We start from the raw sequence: 16,048 nt of genomic DNA on the forward strand, positions 1-16,048 counted from the left end.
GTGTGATTAGGTTTTAATGGGATGGTAAGGGGTGCATGATCGGTCACCAAGGAGGGAGTAGAGGTGTCCCATACCTGTGGATTAAGGTGGGGAGATACAAGGGGAGGATGCAAAGACGGCTTTGAACTGGGGAAGAGGGCAGCAATCGGGCATGGCTATCACCTAGGAATAGTGAGGGAAGCAGATAATTTAGTTAAAATGTCTCCACCTAATAAGGGAGCTGGGCAGGTGAGGATAACTAAAAAGGAGTGCATAAGAGAATGTTGTCCAAGTTGACATCAGAGATGGGGAGTTTTAAGAGGTTTAGAAGCCTGGCCATCAATACCCACAACAGTTATAGAGGCAAGGGAAACAGGCCCTTGAAAAGAAGGTAATGTGGAGTAGGCAGCCTCCATATTGATTAAGAAGGGGATGGACTTACCCTGCACTGTAAGAGTTACCTAAAGCGTCCATGATGGTCCAGGAGGCTTCCGAGGCGATGGGGCAGCATCAGTCTTCAGCCACTAAGCCGAGAAGATCTGGGAAGGAGTCAGTCATAGAGCCTTGGGCCAGAGTTCCAGGGACTCTGGGAGTGGCGGCCGGGTGAGCTGGAGAGTCCGATTTCCAGTGGGATCCTGCACACATGGGACACAGCTTGGGAGGAATCCCAGGCTGCGGGCATTCCTTGGCCCAGTAGCCAGATTTCTGGCACTTGAAGCAAGATCCCGATGGAGGAGGTCCTGTAGGAATGTTTGACCACTGTGGCTTAGGCATTTTGAAGTTCTTGTGTGCTGGAGATGTGGCTGGGGTTTCTCTCACAGTGGAGGCAAGGAATTGCAACTCAGAAATGTGTTGCTACTTAGTTGCCTCTATTATTGTACATCTTGAAGGCGAGGTTAATTAAGTCCTGTTGTGAGGTTTGAGGGCCAGAATCTAATTTTTGGAGCTTTATTTAATGTCGGGATCAGATTGGGTAATAAAATGCATATTGAGAATAAGACAGCCTTCTGATCCTTCAGGGTCTGGGGCTGTAAAGCATCTCAGGGTTGCTGCCAAACAAACCATGAACTGGGCTGGGTTTTTATATTTGATGAAAAAGAGCCTAAACGCTAACTGATTTGGGAGAGGTCAGATAAAGAAAAAGGAGCATTAACCTTGACTATGCCTTTAGCTTCCTCTTTAAGAGGAAATTGTTGGGCGGGTGGGGGAGGGCTAGTCGCAGAACAAAACTGTAAACCGGACCAGGTGTGAGGAGGGGAGGTGGTAGAAGGATTATAGGGTGGGGGAGTGGAGGCTGAGGAAGAACTGGATCCTGATTCAGTCAGGTGGGGAGCGACCTGAGAAGTAGCAGTCTGGGTAGGAGGGGAGAGGTCAGATGGGTAGGTAGAAAAGGAAGATTGAAAAGACTCAGCGACCCTTGGGGTTGGGACTGAGGGGACAGGCGGGAGGGAAAGGAGGAGGATTTGGGATGAGTCGCACTGGGAACAGAGACTAGGGAGTGACGGATGATGTGTAAAAGAATGCCTGGACGTCAGGCACCTCAGACCATTTGCCCATTTTACGACAAGAATTATCTAGATCATGTAGGATGGAAAAATCAAAAGTGCCATTTTCAGGCTATTTGGAACCACTGTCAAGTTTGTAGTGGGGTTAAATGGCATTGCAGAAGAAAAGAAGGCATTTAGGTTTTAGGTCAGGTGTGAGTTGAAGAGGTTTTAAGTTTTTGAGAACACAGGCTAAGGGAGGAAAAGGAGGAATGGAGGGTGGAAATTTGCCCATAGTGAAGGAGGCAAGGCCAGAGAAAAGAAAGGATAGAGACACGAGAGAAGGGGTTGGGGGTGCTTGCCCCCCAGAAAAGCGGTGATTGCCACTAAGGGTGAAGGATCAAGGCAGGCATCCCTGCAGTGATCAGACACCTCTGAAACATGGAATAATCAAGCAGGCATCCCCACAGTGATTAAACACCAAGGGGAGACTGTCTTCCTGAGTCTGTGACTGGCGCCGGAGTTTTGGGTTCATGGATAAAACGTGTCTTCTCTATCTCTACCAGGAAAGGAAAGGAACTGAAATTAAGAGAAGGCAGAGATTGAAGGAAGGTGCCAAGATTGAAAGGAGAAAGAGGCTGAGGGACAGTGAGAGAGGTTGGGGAAGAGAGTAAAAAGTGGCCACTTACCTGATTTAAAATTGGTGAGATGTTCATCGGGCTGGTCGGTCTGAGGACCAGAGGTCATAGGTGGATCTTTCTCATGGAACAAAGAGCAGGAGGACAGGGGATTGATCTCCCAAGGGAGGTCCCCCAATCTGAGTCATGGCACCAAATGTCACACGCATCCATGTGAAAAGACCACCAAACAGGCTTTGTGTGAGCAATAAAACTTTTTAATCACCGGGGTGCAGGTGGGCTGAGTCCAAAAAGAGCGTCAGTGAAGGGAGATAGGGGTGGAGGCCATTTTATAGGACTTGGGTAGGTAGTGGAAAATTACAGTCAAAGCGGGTTGTTCTCTGGTGGGCAGGGGTAGGGGTCATAAGGTGCTCAGTGAGGGAGCTTCTGAACCAGGAGAAGGAATTTCACAAGGTAATGTCATCAGTTAAGGCAGGAACTGGCCATTTTCACTTCTTTTGTGATTCTTCAGTTACTTCAGGCCATCTGGATGTTTATGTGCTGGCTTAGGCTCAGAGGCCTGACAATACGGTTTATTGTGGTCATATGGTTTAAGTCATATGATTTATTGTGACAACTGTTGGTACTGAAATATAAAGCAAAAAAAAAATTTTTAAGACAGTTTAGAGTCAGAAAATGTAGCTAAGAGCAGGTGGGCAACGTAGAACCCCTTCCTGTGGGTCTTCCCCAGACCTGGAACCAGAGTGTGGGCTCTGGCATCCTCTGCTGCCTCATAGCTAAAGGACAGGCATGTGCCATCGCCATCTCTGAGTGGTTCTGGGAGGGGTGGAAGTCTTGCTGAATAATGTCCCTCTCATTCACACCCAAATCAGCTGTGGGATTCCCTTAGCAGGTGACATGTGCCTGACTCTGCTCTCTTGCCTGCCTCTCCTAGGTAGACAATGACACCATCGACTATTCCAACTTCCTCACAGCAGCTCACGTGGCATCACGTGGCATCATCACAAGGAGGAAGAACTTCCGTATTCACCTCAGCTGCAGGATGCTTCAGAACACCTGGGTCAACACCATGTACATTGCTAATGACACCATCCAGGTCGAGGAAGTCCAGTATGGCAATTTTGACGTGAACATTTCCTTTTATACTTCCTCCTCTTTCTTGTATCCTGTGACCAGCCACCCTTACTATGTGAAGCTGAACCAGGACTTGTACGTTCAGGCTGAAATCCTCCATTCTGATGCTGCACTGACCTTGTTTGTGGACACCTGCGTGGCATCACCATACTCCAATGACTTCACGTCTTTGAATTATGATCTAATCCGGAGTGGGTAAGGAGTGTCTTTATGCGATGGCCTTAAATCTTTACTTGATAACTCAAACATGAGTAGCCCTAAAGGCTTAAAGAATGCAAATTTTGATGGACTGCAGTTCCCAGTACTTCAAGCTTAACTAGATCCCTTTCTACATGTAGTAACATCCTGTAGCTTTTACCTTTGAGGTGATTTTACTCTGTGTTCTGTATCACATCCCTGATTTCTCATCAGGTAGGATGACCATGTATCATCTCCAGTTAACATCTGGGGAGGTGGGTGTCTGGAGAATAGAACAGCTCAGCAGTGTTCACTCAGCAGGTTAGCTGTAAACTGGGATTAGACTCCAGGTGACTGAACTCCAGCCATATGGTTAAAAAGACCTACGTATAGTGGGAAAAGCATTGATTTGCAGCAGACCAAGTTGAAATGTCAGCTCTGCCACGTGCCAGTTGCATGATTCTGGGCCAGTGAAAGCAACTCTATGGCCCAGCTGCTCGCCTGTCAGGTAGGGATAATGACACACACATCGTAAGGCTGTTGGGAGGATGAGATGAGAGAGAGTGGACGGGGCACTGAGCACAGACAGTGTGCGGCAGGTGGTGCACCAGGAATGTGCACTGAAGATGGCAGGAGCCCTGCTGCCCTCCTTCAGTCTGGGAATAGAAGCTCTGGGAGTCCATGGTTCTAGTCAAGCTCAGGGGGTGCAGAGGTCAGGCCAGGAATGTCAGGCTGGGGCCAGAGGGTGTCCAGGCTGGGCTGCTCTACCACAGCCCAGCTTCCTGGGATGACTGCACGTGGATGAGGTGGGGTTTGACTCTTCTGCACTCACGACAACACCATGATGTGCAACTCCAGCCCCCTCTGAAGTCTCTGTTGATGGGTGTGTACCATGCTTCTTGGCTTACAATATAGACCTGGACACTTCAGTAGCCATTGCCTTCCAAGATAATTTATACCAATAGGGTAAAGGGTTCTGCTAGGAATTAGAAGTGGGTGGATTCAATTCAACACCCCCTTGATATGCTAAGCATAGCACCTCTTTCCAGGCACAGTGTGAACATATGTCAGTTCAGTAAGCAGGTGTTGAGGCTCATCTTGTTCACAGTCTATGCACTTTGTTCAATTCACAGCAGCCCCCTTGGTGGCTGAGAGGAGGGGAGAAAGCTTAACCAGATTCCCTTTGTACAAAGAGTCATCAGGTGACATTTAAATTTGTGTGAATTGATTGACATTAATGAAAACGAGTGGGTGACTTAGTTCTTCCCTGCCAAAGGATCCTTTCTGGTCAAATCCTGCCATTTATATATGACAATGCAATTTGCTGGGAAGATGGGGATGTGTGTGCAGGGGTAGATGCACCCTGGCTATACCTGGAGCACAGGGACTTATTGGCTATCGCTGGCCATCAACAAGATCATGCACCTGGATATACATTAGAATGACCGGGGCTCCAAACACACTCTGCCCAGGCCCCACCCATACATTCTCTGTATTTGGCCTGGTGGGGCCTGGGTTACATTTAAAAAATCTTGAGTGATTCTGAGGTGGACTCTTGGCTGTGGCTTCGCTGTGGCATTCTGGTCTGCCTGAAGCCCTGAATGGCAGGGTTTGATGGCAAATACAATGACTGCCCAGGGGCTTCTGAGTGACCCTGACCTTTTTCCTCAGTGTCCCACCTCTGAACAAGCCTCCAGCTATTTTTGATTCCTCCTTTGCCACTAAGGGAGCTACTGTGGGAAAAAAAAAAACATCTTGGTATTTGAGAGAATCTGGGTTGCCTATGGAGGAAGGAAGGAGGCTCTAGAAGACAGGAGGGGAGCAGATCCTGGCCACGTTCCCAGGCTGAGCCAGACTGCCCTGGAGACCACACCCACCACCCATGAGAAATGCCCATCCTAGGCCAGTGGGCCAACTTTCCTGGCTCTTCTGTTTGCCGCACCCTTCAAAATCCCACCAATCTATAATAACTGGGTTAGTGTGAGCTGCTTCTTCCATATCTTAGGAAAATTCCTGTAAGCATATCCTTAGGTTACTTTCCTTCTGACAGTGGCTGAGAGGAGGTGCCCAAGGGAATGAGGAAGGGGTTGATATCGGGGTAGGGGCTACTGGAGGGTTCGCAGGCCAGTGTGGAAAGTACAGTTGCATAGGGCTCAGGGCAGGCTGACGAGGGTCAGGAGAGAGAGGCCCTGGGAGAGGGAGGGCCAGGGCACTGTACTCAGAGTGCAGCCCAAGGAGACCTTGCCTGACCCTGACACCAGGAGAGAGAAGAGAAGGTCATTTCCTTTTCTGCTCTATCTCTGGGTCCCGCTCCTGGGCGCCAAACTCCAGCTACTTCCCTGACTCACCAGGCTTACCTGGGTACATGGAGCGTGTGGTCATTGTGGAATTAGGCTGCAACCCACTATGCAGTATGGGGCCTGCGTGTCTATCGGGAAAACCCCCGCAGGCTTTGCTACCTAAAGATGGTGGTGAGGTACCAGAGCTGCCAGGATTTGTCTGCAGGCCCCACAGTGAGTGTCTGATCCACACGTTCTGACAGAAGGAAAGTCAGGTGTGCAGGAGGCAAGGGCAGTGAGGACAGGCTATGGAGTTCCTCACCTGGCATAACTGAGTCATGAAGAAAGAATTGGGCCTTGGTGAGAGCTAAAGGGCTACTGTTCTCTTCCAGATGCGTGAGGGATGACACCTACGGATCCTACTCCCAGCCGTCTCCTCGCATTGCCCGCTTCCGGTTCAGGGCCTTCCACTTCCTGAACCGCTTCCCCTCCGTGTACCTGCGTTGTAAAATGGTGGTGTGCAGGGCGTATGACCCCTCTTCCCGCTGCAACCGAGGTTGTGTGATGAGGTCCAAGAGGGATGTGGGCTCCTACCAGGAAAAGGTGGACGTCGTCCTGGGTCCCATCCAGCTGCAGACCCCCCCACGCCTAGAAGAGGAGCCTCAGTAGGTGGTCGCTCTCAGACCCCACTGCCCACCGGGGCACAGACCCCTGACTCTCGGGGACTTGGGATGTTTCTCTTGGTGTCATACTCCAACTCAAATTGAGCTCTACACTGTGCTGCACCTGGTCATACAGAGTTGAATCAGACCTGGTTCCTGCCTTCCCCAAGGCTCATGGTCCTTAGAGGACCCATTGCAGGGCGAGGTCAAGAGAGTTCTGACCTGGATGGCCCATAGACCTGACGTCCTAGAATCCATGCTTCTCACCTGTGAAATGAAAATGTCAATACTTACTTCTTAGCACTGTTGAGAGGGTTACATAAAAGAATTTTGGTGAAACTGCCTCAGCCTGTTCCTGGTGCAAGTCACTGAGTGCTTGGTAAATGGTAGTTTTTGTTACTCCTGTTGTCACCCATGTTAACAACACTAATGATGACAGTATTCCTCACAATGATAGTAACTATAACAGCAGACATGTTGACATCAGGGTCTAGACAGGGCCATGGGGATGCCAGCTGCATCGATTTGTCCTGACTGCTGGCAGGCTCCGCTCGGCACAAGCCATGTCACTTTTCTCCTCTGGAACAGGGAGTGCACCCGCTGCTGTGTTGCTGTGCTGCTGTGCTGCTGTGCTGCTGTGTTGCTGTGTTGCTCTGTTGTTGTGTTGCTGTATTGTGTGCTGCTGTGTTGCTGTGCTGCACTGTTGCTGTGCTGCTCTCCTGCTCTGCTGCTCTGCTGCTGTGCTGCTGTGCTGCTGTGCTGCTCTGCTGCTGTGCTGCTGTGTTGCCTGAGCTCCTGTGCTGCTGTGCTGCTGTGCTGCTCTCCTGCTGTGCTGCTGTGCTGCTGTGCTGCTCTGCTACTGTGCTGCTGTGCTGCTGTGTTGCCTGAGCTCCTGTGCTGCTGTGCTGCTCTGCTGCTGTGCTGCTGTGCTGCTGTGTTGCCTGAGCTGCTGTGCTGCTGTGCTGCTGTGCTGCTGTGTTGTTCTGTTGCTGTGTTGCTGTGCTGCTGTGCTGCTGTGCTGCTGTGTTGTTCTGTTGCTGTGTTGCTGTGCTGCTGTGCTGCTGTGCTGCTGTGTTGTTCTGTTGCTGTGTTGCTGTGCTGCTGTGCTGCTGTGCTGCTGTGTTGTTCTGTTGCTGTGTTGCTGTGCTGCTGTGCTGCTGTGTTGTTCTGTTGCTGTGTTGCTGTGCTGCTGTGCTGCTGTGTTGTTCTGTTGCTGTGTTGCTGTGCTGCTGTGTTGCTGTGCTGTTGTGTTGCCGTGTTGTGGACATGGATGAGGGAATGAATGTTCGCAGAGTGATGCCCAGGATTTCTGGCCCAGTCTGGGGCCAGGTCAATGGATGTGGTGGCAGTGGTATTGGGGATGGGTAGGGCAGCAGTAGTTGTCCCAAACCCTCTCCTTGTTCAGGGCGCTGTCCATGGGGCATCTTTGACAGCTCTCTCTCTTCTTTATTCCTATTCAGGCCGTCTTTATGTCCAGCTGATTCCAGACTCTTTCCTTACTTGTTCATTCATTCGATGCATGTTTAATGAAGGAATATTATGCACCAGGAGGCAGATAAAGTCTTGCAGGAAAAGATACAATTCAGAATAAGTCTCATGAATGGAGCATGCAATGGGGTTGCAGTGAGGAGCAAAGGACATCAGGGTAGGGCGATAGGCGCCTGTGGGCACAGGCTCACTTCCCTCCTCTTCCTCCTGTTCCCTGCAGCTGCTGTAGTAGCTCACGTCCTGGAGGCCTGTTACCTGGGACTCTTGTAATCATTTCCCAGCTGGTCTAAAATGCCCAATTCTCTCCCCTCCCATCCATCTGGAGCCTCAGGCCAGATTCGTTCTGCCAAAGCCCAGTTCCCAGTTCTTGCTAAGAAAACCTTCCCTGACTCTCCTTGGCTGACAAACGTGAAATCTCTCTAGTCCGACAGTCAGCTGCCCATTGGGGTCTGGCCTCAGTTTCCCATTCAGCACTTCCTTCTCCAAGTTTTTTATCCCTTCCCACCAAACAGTTCTGATTGTCTTTACCATGCCCAGGGGGCCACGGCCTTTACTTGTCTTCCTCTCCTCCTCTGCCGGGCTCTGTCCTGGTCCCCACTCTATTATTGTGGTCTCCTATCCTTCCCAGACGTGTTGGTGGCTGACACCAACTGGAGACAGCCAGCTCCCAGGGGAGCTATCACAGCACTGCTATCTCTGCTGGGGTCTTCCTGGCTGTGGTCCTGGCTGTGGTGGCCTTCACCCTGGGGAGGAAGACACATAGCACCAGTGGCCGGCCTCTGAGCTCCAAGATGTGAAGTGCAGAGAAGGTCTTTAGATATTGGCTCTGTCAGCCCAGGCACCCGAGAGAGGATGGAAGAAACAAGGGTGCAGAGCTTGGGGCCCGGCAGCACCTGAACTCCATTTGCCTTGGCACAGGTGTATGGTAGTGTGGGTGGAGGTGGGGTGAAGAAAGGTGGGGCCCAGGTTTTCCCCAGATCCAAAGGCTCAGTTCTGGGGCAAAATGTCAAAGGTAAATGGGTGCTAACTCTAAAGTCTCACTTTTTTTTTTTTTTTTTTTTTTGAGACAGACTCTTGCTCTGTTGCCCAGGCTTGAGTGCAGTGGCACAATCTCAACTCACTGCAACCTCCGTCTCCCGGGTTCAAGCAATTTTTCTGCCTCAGCTTCCCTAGTAGCTGGGATTACAGACACGATAGACCATGCCCAGCTAAGTTTTGTATTTTTAGTAGAGACAGGGTTTCATCGTGTTGGCCAGGCTTGTCTCAAACTCCTGACTTCGAGTGATCTGCCCACCTAGGCCTCCCAAAGTGCCAGGATTACAGGTGTGAGCCACTGCACCTGGCCTCTTTTCTGACCTTTTATAAGCTCGCTTCTTAGGCCTGTAGCATAAATCTCAGCCTTTCCTTAGGGTAGAGCCAACTGAACAAAGAATCTTTTTCAGAGTAAGTGTCAGTTTGGATACTGTTTACTTTATTTCCCCTAAGAACTAGATCCCTTCAAATGAAGCAGACAGGTGGGGTGGTTGTCATACAGAATGAGAAGGGGCAGCTCGTGTGTCTTCCCAGTGTCCTTGGAGTGATTTTGTTCTTCCCAAAGCAGGATATGCAGGATGCAGCCTGGAGAAAGACAAGAATGCTAACTGCATCATAAGTTGCAGTGGCTGTGATTGAAAATTAAAGATGATTGCCTCCATTTCTCTAGGGATCTGCCTGTTGGTTTTTGACACATCCTCTCCAGAACTGTGGACTGGGGCGGTTCAGGGAAAGAAGCAAACTCCTTAGGGCCCTTAGGAAGAGAGTCCTGTTTGCATGAGGTCTCCAGAGAGAAGGAGATCGACAGGCGACCCAAGGAGCTCAGAAGAAACAAAGGGATGAGCTGGGTTCCAAGGAAGCAGTGAATTTGCCTATAAAATCAGAGAGAAATCAGGCTCAGAACTCCTAGGTTAGGCTTGGCAGGAATGGGAGCTTTTGTTTACTGCCCTGGCAGTGCCAGTGTTTGCCCCATGAAGCCAAATCTCAGGACCCCTGTCCCAAGAGGGGACAGCTCAGACAACCTAACTCTGGATGTGTGAGTTGAGCTGCATGAGATCCCAGCAGGGCAATGGCTACAGGGGAAACCCCAGGACGAGGGCACAGAGAATTCCAACAGAGACTTGGCCACAGCTGCCAGCTCTGACTAGGGCTGCCTAAGAGCTGCCCACCACCAACAGCTGTGGTGAGAGGCCGTGAGCCTCCGTGGGATGCAGGGCAAGTCCTGAGGAGCTAGGGGGCCCCAGGGACTGTCTCTTGTTGGTTTCCATTCTCCTTGCCATCACCCCCCACCCTCACCCTTACCCTCCCAGGCTGGGGCAGTTAAGGAAAGCCTTGAGGGTCACCCTGTGACCATGAGTCTGCCCTGAAAAGCAATGTCAATACAGTGGAATGCAGGCACCAGCCCAGGACTGGATCTGAGCAGTTGCAGAAGAAGCAGGAACCTGGAGTGGTGTGCGGGTTTGAGATACACATCAACCACAGTAATGAAGTGGCAAGTCAGATCCGATAATTCAAAAAAGTTCAGAGGCTGGGAACCCAACATGGAATCCCAACTCCCCATTCATTCATTCATTCACTCATTCATGAATGTCCAGGTTGTACCCTGTGCTTGAGAAGGAGCAGTGGAGGCTGCAGGTCTCCGCTGTGAGGATGAGGGGGACCCTGGGGCTGGGGGCTCAGCAGGCTTGCCCTGAGTGGTCCCCATGGGTTCTAACCCCAAGCCAGGCTCTGTGCTTGAACCTGTGGATACAAAGAGGGGTCATGCAAGGGTCGCCATTATAAAGGGGAAATTTATTTCCACCGGAAACATTCCCACCTCCTGAAGTGTCCTCTCTCCTTAAAAAGAGCCCCAGTAGCCAGTGCTGCTTCACAGATAACCACCACAGTCTTAGCCACTTGGCAGCCTTTCAAGGAAGGAGGTAAGGGCCCCTTTATCAGCAGGACCCAGCCAGGTGAGTGGCTAGTAGGGACAGATGAATTTGGTAGCAAGAGACAGTAACATCCAGGTGACAGGTGGAGCAGAAGACAGGGCCACTGGTGACAGGGGCTCTGGACTAAAGCTGTCAGAGTGTGACTGAGGGTCCAGTCACAGGGGACACAGAGAACAGGCTTGCTTGGGAGCAGGGACCCGTCCCCCGCATCCACACCACACTCAGGGAGGATTGGGCTCACACCAAGTGGCTGTGATTCCCAGCAACTGAGACTGTGGTTTGAGGCAAGGGTGCTCAACTCTACTGCACATGAGAATGGCCCCGGGGCTTTTGAATCTGCTGCTGCCAGGCTGCACCCAGGCCAGTTAGATCAGAATCTAACCAGAGGGTAGGCCTGGACATTGGTGACCCACCAGACTCAGGTTGTTCCAATATTGAGAGCTGCTGGTTTAGGGCTCCTTAAATCCCTCTGAAAGAGTCCAGGTTGTGCCCTGAGCTGAAGAAGGAGCAGTGGAGACTATGGGTCCCTGCTGTGAGGATGAGGGACATCGTGGGGCCGGGGTCTCAGCAGGCTTGCCCTGAGTGTTCCTGAAAGAGCTACTTTCCAAGTCCCAAAAGACCATATCAAAATACCACTGACCTAAAGTGCCTCATTTCTGCTGATTCACATTTGCCCCAGCCTCTGCCATCCATAAGAATATGCTGTAGAGGAAACACTGATTAAGCATCGTCTGCCAGCCTGGCACCTTGGACATAATCCTCTAATCCTCTGTGTGACCAGGTATTATTCTCACCTGTCAGGGATGGAAACTGAGGCTGAGAGAGGTGAGTCAGCACAGAACTGCACAGGATTCGGGCAGCGAGTGGCAGAGCTGGGGTCTGAGTCGGGGTCACTGACTCCTGGTCCTAGGTTCCCTCCTCCCTGTTCCATCATCCTCAAGGCACCAGGAGCCCAGGAAGCCTGGCCTCACATTGAGTTTGCACAGAGAACTGCATCAGACACCCTCCTGTCTGCAGCTCCTGTGTGGGATGTAGTACCAGGTGCAAAAGGAGGGGTTACAGGAGGGTTGTGATGTCTACACCACACCCACACCCCAGCTGGCCCCACGGGACTGCTCACTTGACCTGTGGTGGCTCCTCCAAGTTCTCTGCACCTCCAGGACCTGCTCATAGCCCAGTGATCCTGTCCCAGGCTCCACCCCTAGCAGAGTGACTGACAACTAGACGCCAGGAGAACACAAGGCTGGGCCACATGGCACCTGTTTTGAGCTGTCTCCTGTGACCTTATAGGGACAGAAGCTGCCCTCCAGCCGCTTCGAACCACAGCAGCATCTCTCACCACCCTCCTGTTAGCCCACCTGCCAGTGCCAGAGGGTGCTGCAGAGTAACTCGGAACTATTTTATTCCTGAGGAACTTGTTACTGTGTTTACTGTGAGTGCCAGTGGTTGTCCATTATAGGAAGGGGTTCCACAGTTTTCAGCTCTAATAAAGGACTCTTGTGAAAGCCTGTCCTGGCTCCTTTCCCTTACTTTAAGAGGACAGAATCCGATCTATTCTCTGACAACAGAGCGGATGGTAGCTCCCCTTTCTGCCTGGTCCCTACCACAGGCTGAAGGTGGCATCCAGCAGCCCCTCAAGATCCTGTCCCTTCCAGCCCTGTTCCTGGCATCCGGATCCCTGCAGTGGCCAGTAAGGGGTTCTTCCCTGGGCAGGGGCTCTATCCTCTGCAGGTTTGATGGCACCTGAATGGCTTCTGGTGTGTGGGAATCAGGGACAATCCCAGCCAATGGTCGTTTCCTGTAGGGGATGAAACTTTTGACCTCAGTGTTTCTCCCCATTGCCTGCGTTGGCGGGAGTACTTTTAAGTGTTCCGAGTGCTTAGCGAGGCCACTCAGGTGTGCACTGACTGGAGGGAGAAGGTCCTCTCGGGAAACCTGTGTCTGTGAAATGCTACATTTTCAGAAATCATACAAGCTGGATGTTATATGGCCATTATTAAAAATTAAATTGTAGAGTCTTACAATTAAGTAAATTATATTAAAAATAAAAGTATTAAATACCAAAACTCAGCACTTTCTGGTTATTTGACTCCATTTTACTATTATCTGTGCCCAAGGATATTTACATCACATTGTGTCTGTCTGCTGGAAATACTGTCCCCTGCAGAGTGACTGCCCAGCTCTCCCAGCTCCACATGCACTGGGGTCTTATTGCTGGCATAAAATGGCCATGGGGGGAGGATTCACACCGTGAAAATCATGCTACAAAGGAAGCTTCCCCCATCCCAGAGCCTGTTGGTAGAGATTTCACAACACCCCACTGCCTACAGCTCACCCAGAAAGGGGCAATTACACTAGGAGAGCTTGGGAAAAGACTTCATTGGCCTGCCACCATGTTCAAGTTTCCTCCATTGGCATTACATTTTTTTTGGAAAGCATCTGTATTAGCAAGTGTAGAATCCAAAGCTACCTGGGCAAGGAGATGCCTCGGGAAGCTCCCACGGGCTCTGATGAAGGCAGTGGTTGTGGCGCTTGGCCTACTGTGGGCCCCTGGGAAAGGGAAAGCTGTCCAGGTGCAGGTTAGGGGCAGGCCAAAGATGGGGAGCCAGGTGGTGGAGGCTACGGGATGGCACATGTCAGAGTACTGCCTCATCTCCCTCTGCCTGAGTCCAGCACCAAATTCCCTCTCCTGTTCCTCTTAGCCATGAGGAAGTCTGATACCCCTCAGCCCCAGCTGTGGATCTCTGGCCTGAGCCAACCTTCAGGTGACAGTTCTGTTTTCCCTGGAACTCTGTACCTGTAAGTGCCTGGGAGCCCATATGGTTTGCCCGAGCTTCGAAATGAGGAATAACATCCCTGCTGAATCAGAGACAAACATTTGTTTCTGCAATAGCATCTTCCAAGAGGCTTAAGCTCCAAGATTAAGTGATGGAGTCATGTGGGGGCACTGATGGCCCAAAGGGCTTGGCCTGGGACAGCTGCTCAGGACAAAGGAGAGGCCAAGGCAGAGTGAGGCCACCATGCTGGGTTATGACTCATCTGACTGAGATCTAAGATTTGTACAGAGCTGGCAGGGAACATAGAGGGGTGAACTGCTCCATCCTCATTCACAGCCTACTGGGGAGCTCTCCATGGTCAGGGAGGCTTGGAATGTGTGCACAGCCACCCAGGCTTTCCTGTGTTCTGATGAGTTAGAATCTCTCCTCAACCCACCTCCACCCCATTCACCATTGCAGCTTTCTATATATGGGGCTACAGGTGGCAAAAATGGAGAGTCTTTGTTTCTTGATACCTGTCTTCTCCCAAGTATGTAAATACTGGAGGGCTGAGTGTTGGCCTGGGGTGCCGAGGGATAGTGCCAAGCTCAGACTTTTGTATTGGAGGGGTGGGTGGGGGTGGAAGATGATGAAGAAACTCACAGGGGACACAGGATCAGTAACTTCTCAGAATAGAGACCCACAGTGACTGTCCCAGCTTGTCACCTTCTCCCAGAGGGCTGTCTTCTGTGTGCTGTGAGGAGAGGAGTGGAGTTGGTGAGGGGGTATCAGGAAACTGCTGGAACTCTTAAATCTTTGTGGAAGCCTCTCTGGTTAGGTTTGGCCAGGATCTGGTTGGCTCCCATTGGGTCAGGATGGCTGCCTGGTTAATAAAATTGTTGTCTCTTCTCCCTTTCTCTGATCACCGGATTTTCCTTTAAATTACATCCAGAATTCTGGTAGGGGAACCAATTCAGTACTATTTTCCTGGGACTTTTGTTAATAAAATCTCTGTCTCTTCTCCCTTCCTTTGATCACTGGATTGTCCTTTAAATTACACCCAGAATTCTGGTAGGGGAACCAATTCAGTACTATTTTCCTGGGACTTTTGTTAATAAAATATCTGTCTCTTCTCCCTTCCTCTGATCACTGGATTGTCCTTTAAATTACACCCAGAACTTTGGTAGGGGAATCAATTCAGTACTATTTCCCTGGGACTTTTCCAGTTTTAGCACTGAAAATCTCAAGTTCTGGAACCCTTCAATCCCAGAGAAACCAGAATAACTGGTCACTCTAGAGCCTCTGGACAAGGCTATAGGGAAGAGGAGGTCCAGATGCTATATCACCAAACACAGAAGACTGGAAAACCTTTAGCAATGAAATTTAGACTTTCACTTTTTTAGTCTCTTTTCAACCCAATTTGAATAATTCCTTTTAGCATTTCTTGTAGGGAAGGTCTAGTGGTGATAAACTAATGAACTCCCTTGGTTATAGGTAGTCTGGGAAAATCTTTATATTTCCTTTGTTTAAAAAGGACAGTTTTCCCGTCTAAAGTATTCTTGGTTGGATAACTCTTTTCTTTTAGTATTTTGAATATATCATTATCCCACTCTCTCCTGGCCTGCAAAGTTTCCACTGAGAAATTAACTCAGTCTTAAGGGGAATGTCTTTGTATATGATAAATTGCTTTTCTCTTGTTGCTCTCAAAATTCTCTCTTTGACTACTGAAAATTTAATTATATTGTGTCTCAGTGTAAACCTTTTAGGATTCAACCTATTGGGAACCTTTGATCTTCATGAATCTGGACGTCCATTTCTCTGCCTAGATATCAGAAATTCTCAATTATGATTTTCTTAAATATGTTTTTCTCCCTTTTCTCTCTCTTTTCTGCATCTGGAATTCTCAGAATATTTACATTTGTTTACTTGACGGTGTCACATAAATCCCAGTCTTTTCCCTCTCTTTTTCGTCTTTCTTCTTTTTGTTTATCTAACCAAATGATTTCAAATAACCAGTGTTTGAGTTCACTGATTCTTTCTTCTGCCAATTGTGCTTACTATCAAAGATCTCTTGAGTTTTTCAGCTCAGTCATTGTATTATTCAGTGATAGGATTTCTGCTTGTTTCTTTTTATGGTTTCTATTTTTTAAATGAACTTATAATTTTGGTCATTGTTGTTTCATAGATTTCATGTAGTACTAAGTCTGTTCTTTTCTATGAACTTCAAGACAATTATTTGAATTATTTGTCAAGTAGTTAATGGATTTCTACTTCTTTAGAGTTGGTTACTAGAGGCTTATTAGTTTCCTTTGATGGAATCATGTTTGCCTGATTCTTAATGGTCCTTGTAATCTTGCATTGGTGTCTGTGCATCTAAAGGAGCAGTCGCCTCTTCTGATCTTTAAAGACTGGATTTTGTAGGAAATGATCTACTGGGTCTCAAGACAGATATGCTGCCTCTGGGACTGCAGTCAAGGTGGGATGACCT

The 16,048-nt window shown here is 49.6% G+C and overlaps 1 protein-coding gene across 50 annotated transcripts in view; it reads left to right on the top strand.

The window, feature by feature from the left end:
* Positions 1-6,696, top strand: part of DMBT1 (deleted in malignant brain tumors 1) — a 96,714-nt gene extending 90,018 nt beyond the window's left edge. For all 50 annotated transcript variants that reach the window (XM_077947754.1, XM_077947769.1, XM_077947779.1 and 47 more), the window contains 2 exons: positions 3,036-3,430; positions 6,084-6,696. In XM_077947754.1, the coding sequence (XP_077803880.1) occupies positions 3,036-3,430; positions 6,084-6,360 (672 nt within the window). In that variant the 3' untranslated portion in view covers positions 6,361-6,696. The remainder of the gene's footprint in view (positions 1-3,035; positions 3,431-6,083) is intronic.
* Positions 6,697-16,048: the final 9,352 nt, after the last annotated feature.

Source organism: Macaca mulatta, chromosome 9, assembly GCF_049350105.2.
Source record: "Macaca mulatta isolate MMU2019108-1 chromosome 9, T2T-MMU8v2.0, whole genome shotgun sequence".
Taxonomy (NCBI): domain Eukaryota; kingdom Metazoa; phylum Chordata; class Mammalia; order Primates; family Cercopithecidae; genus Macaca; species Macaca mulatta.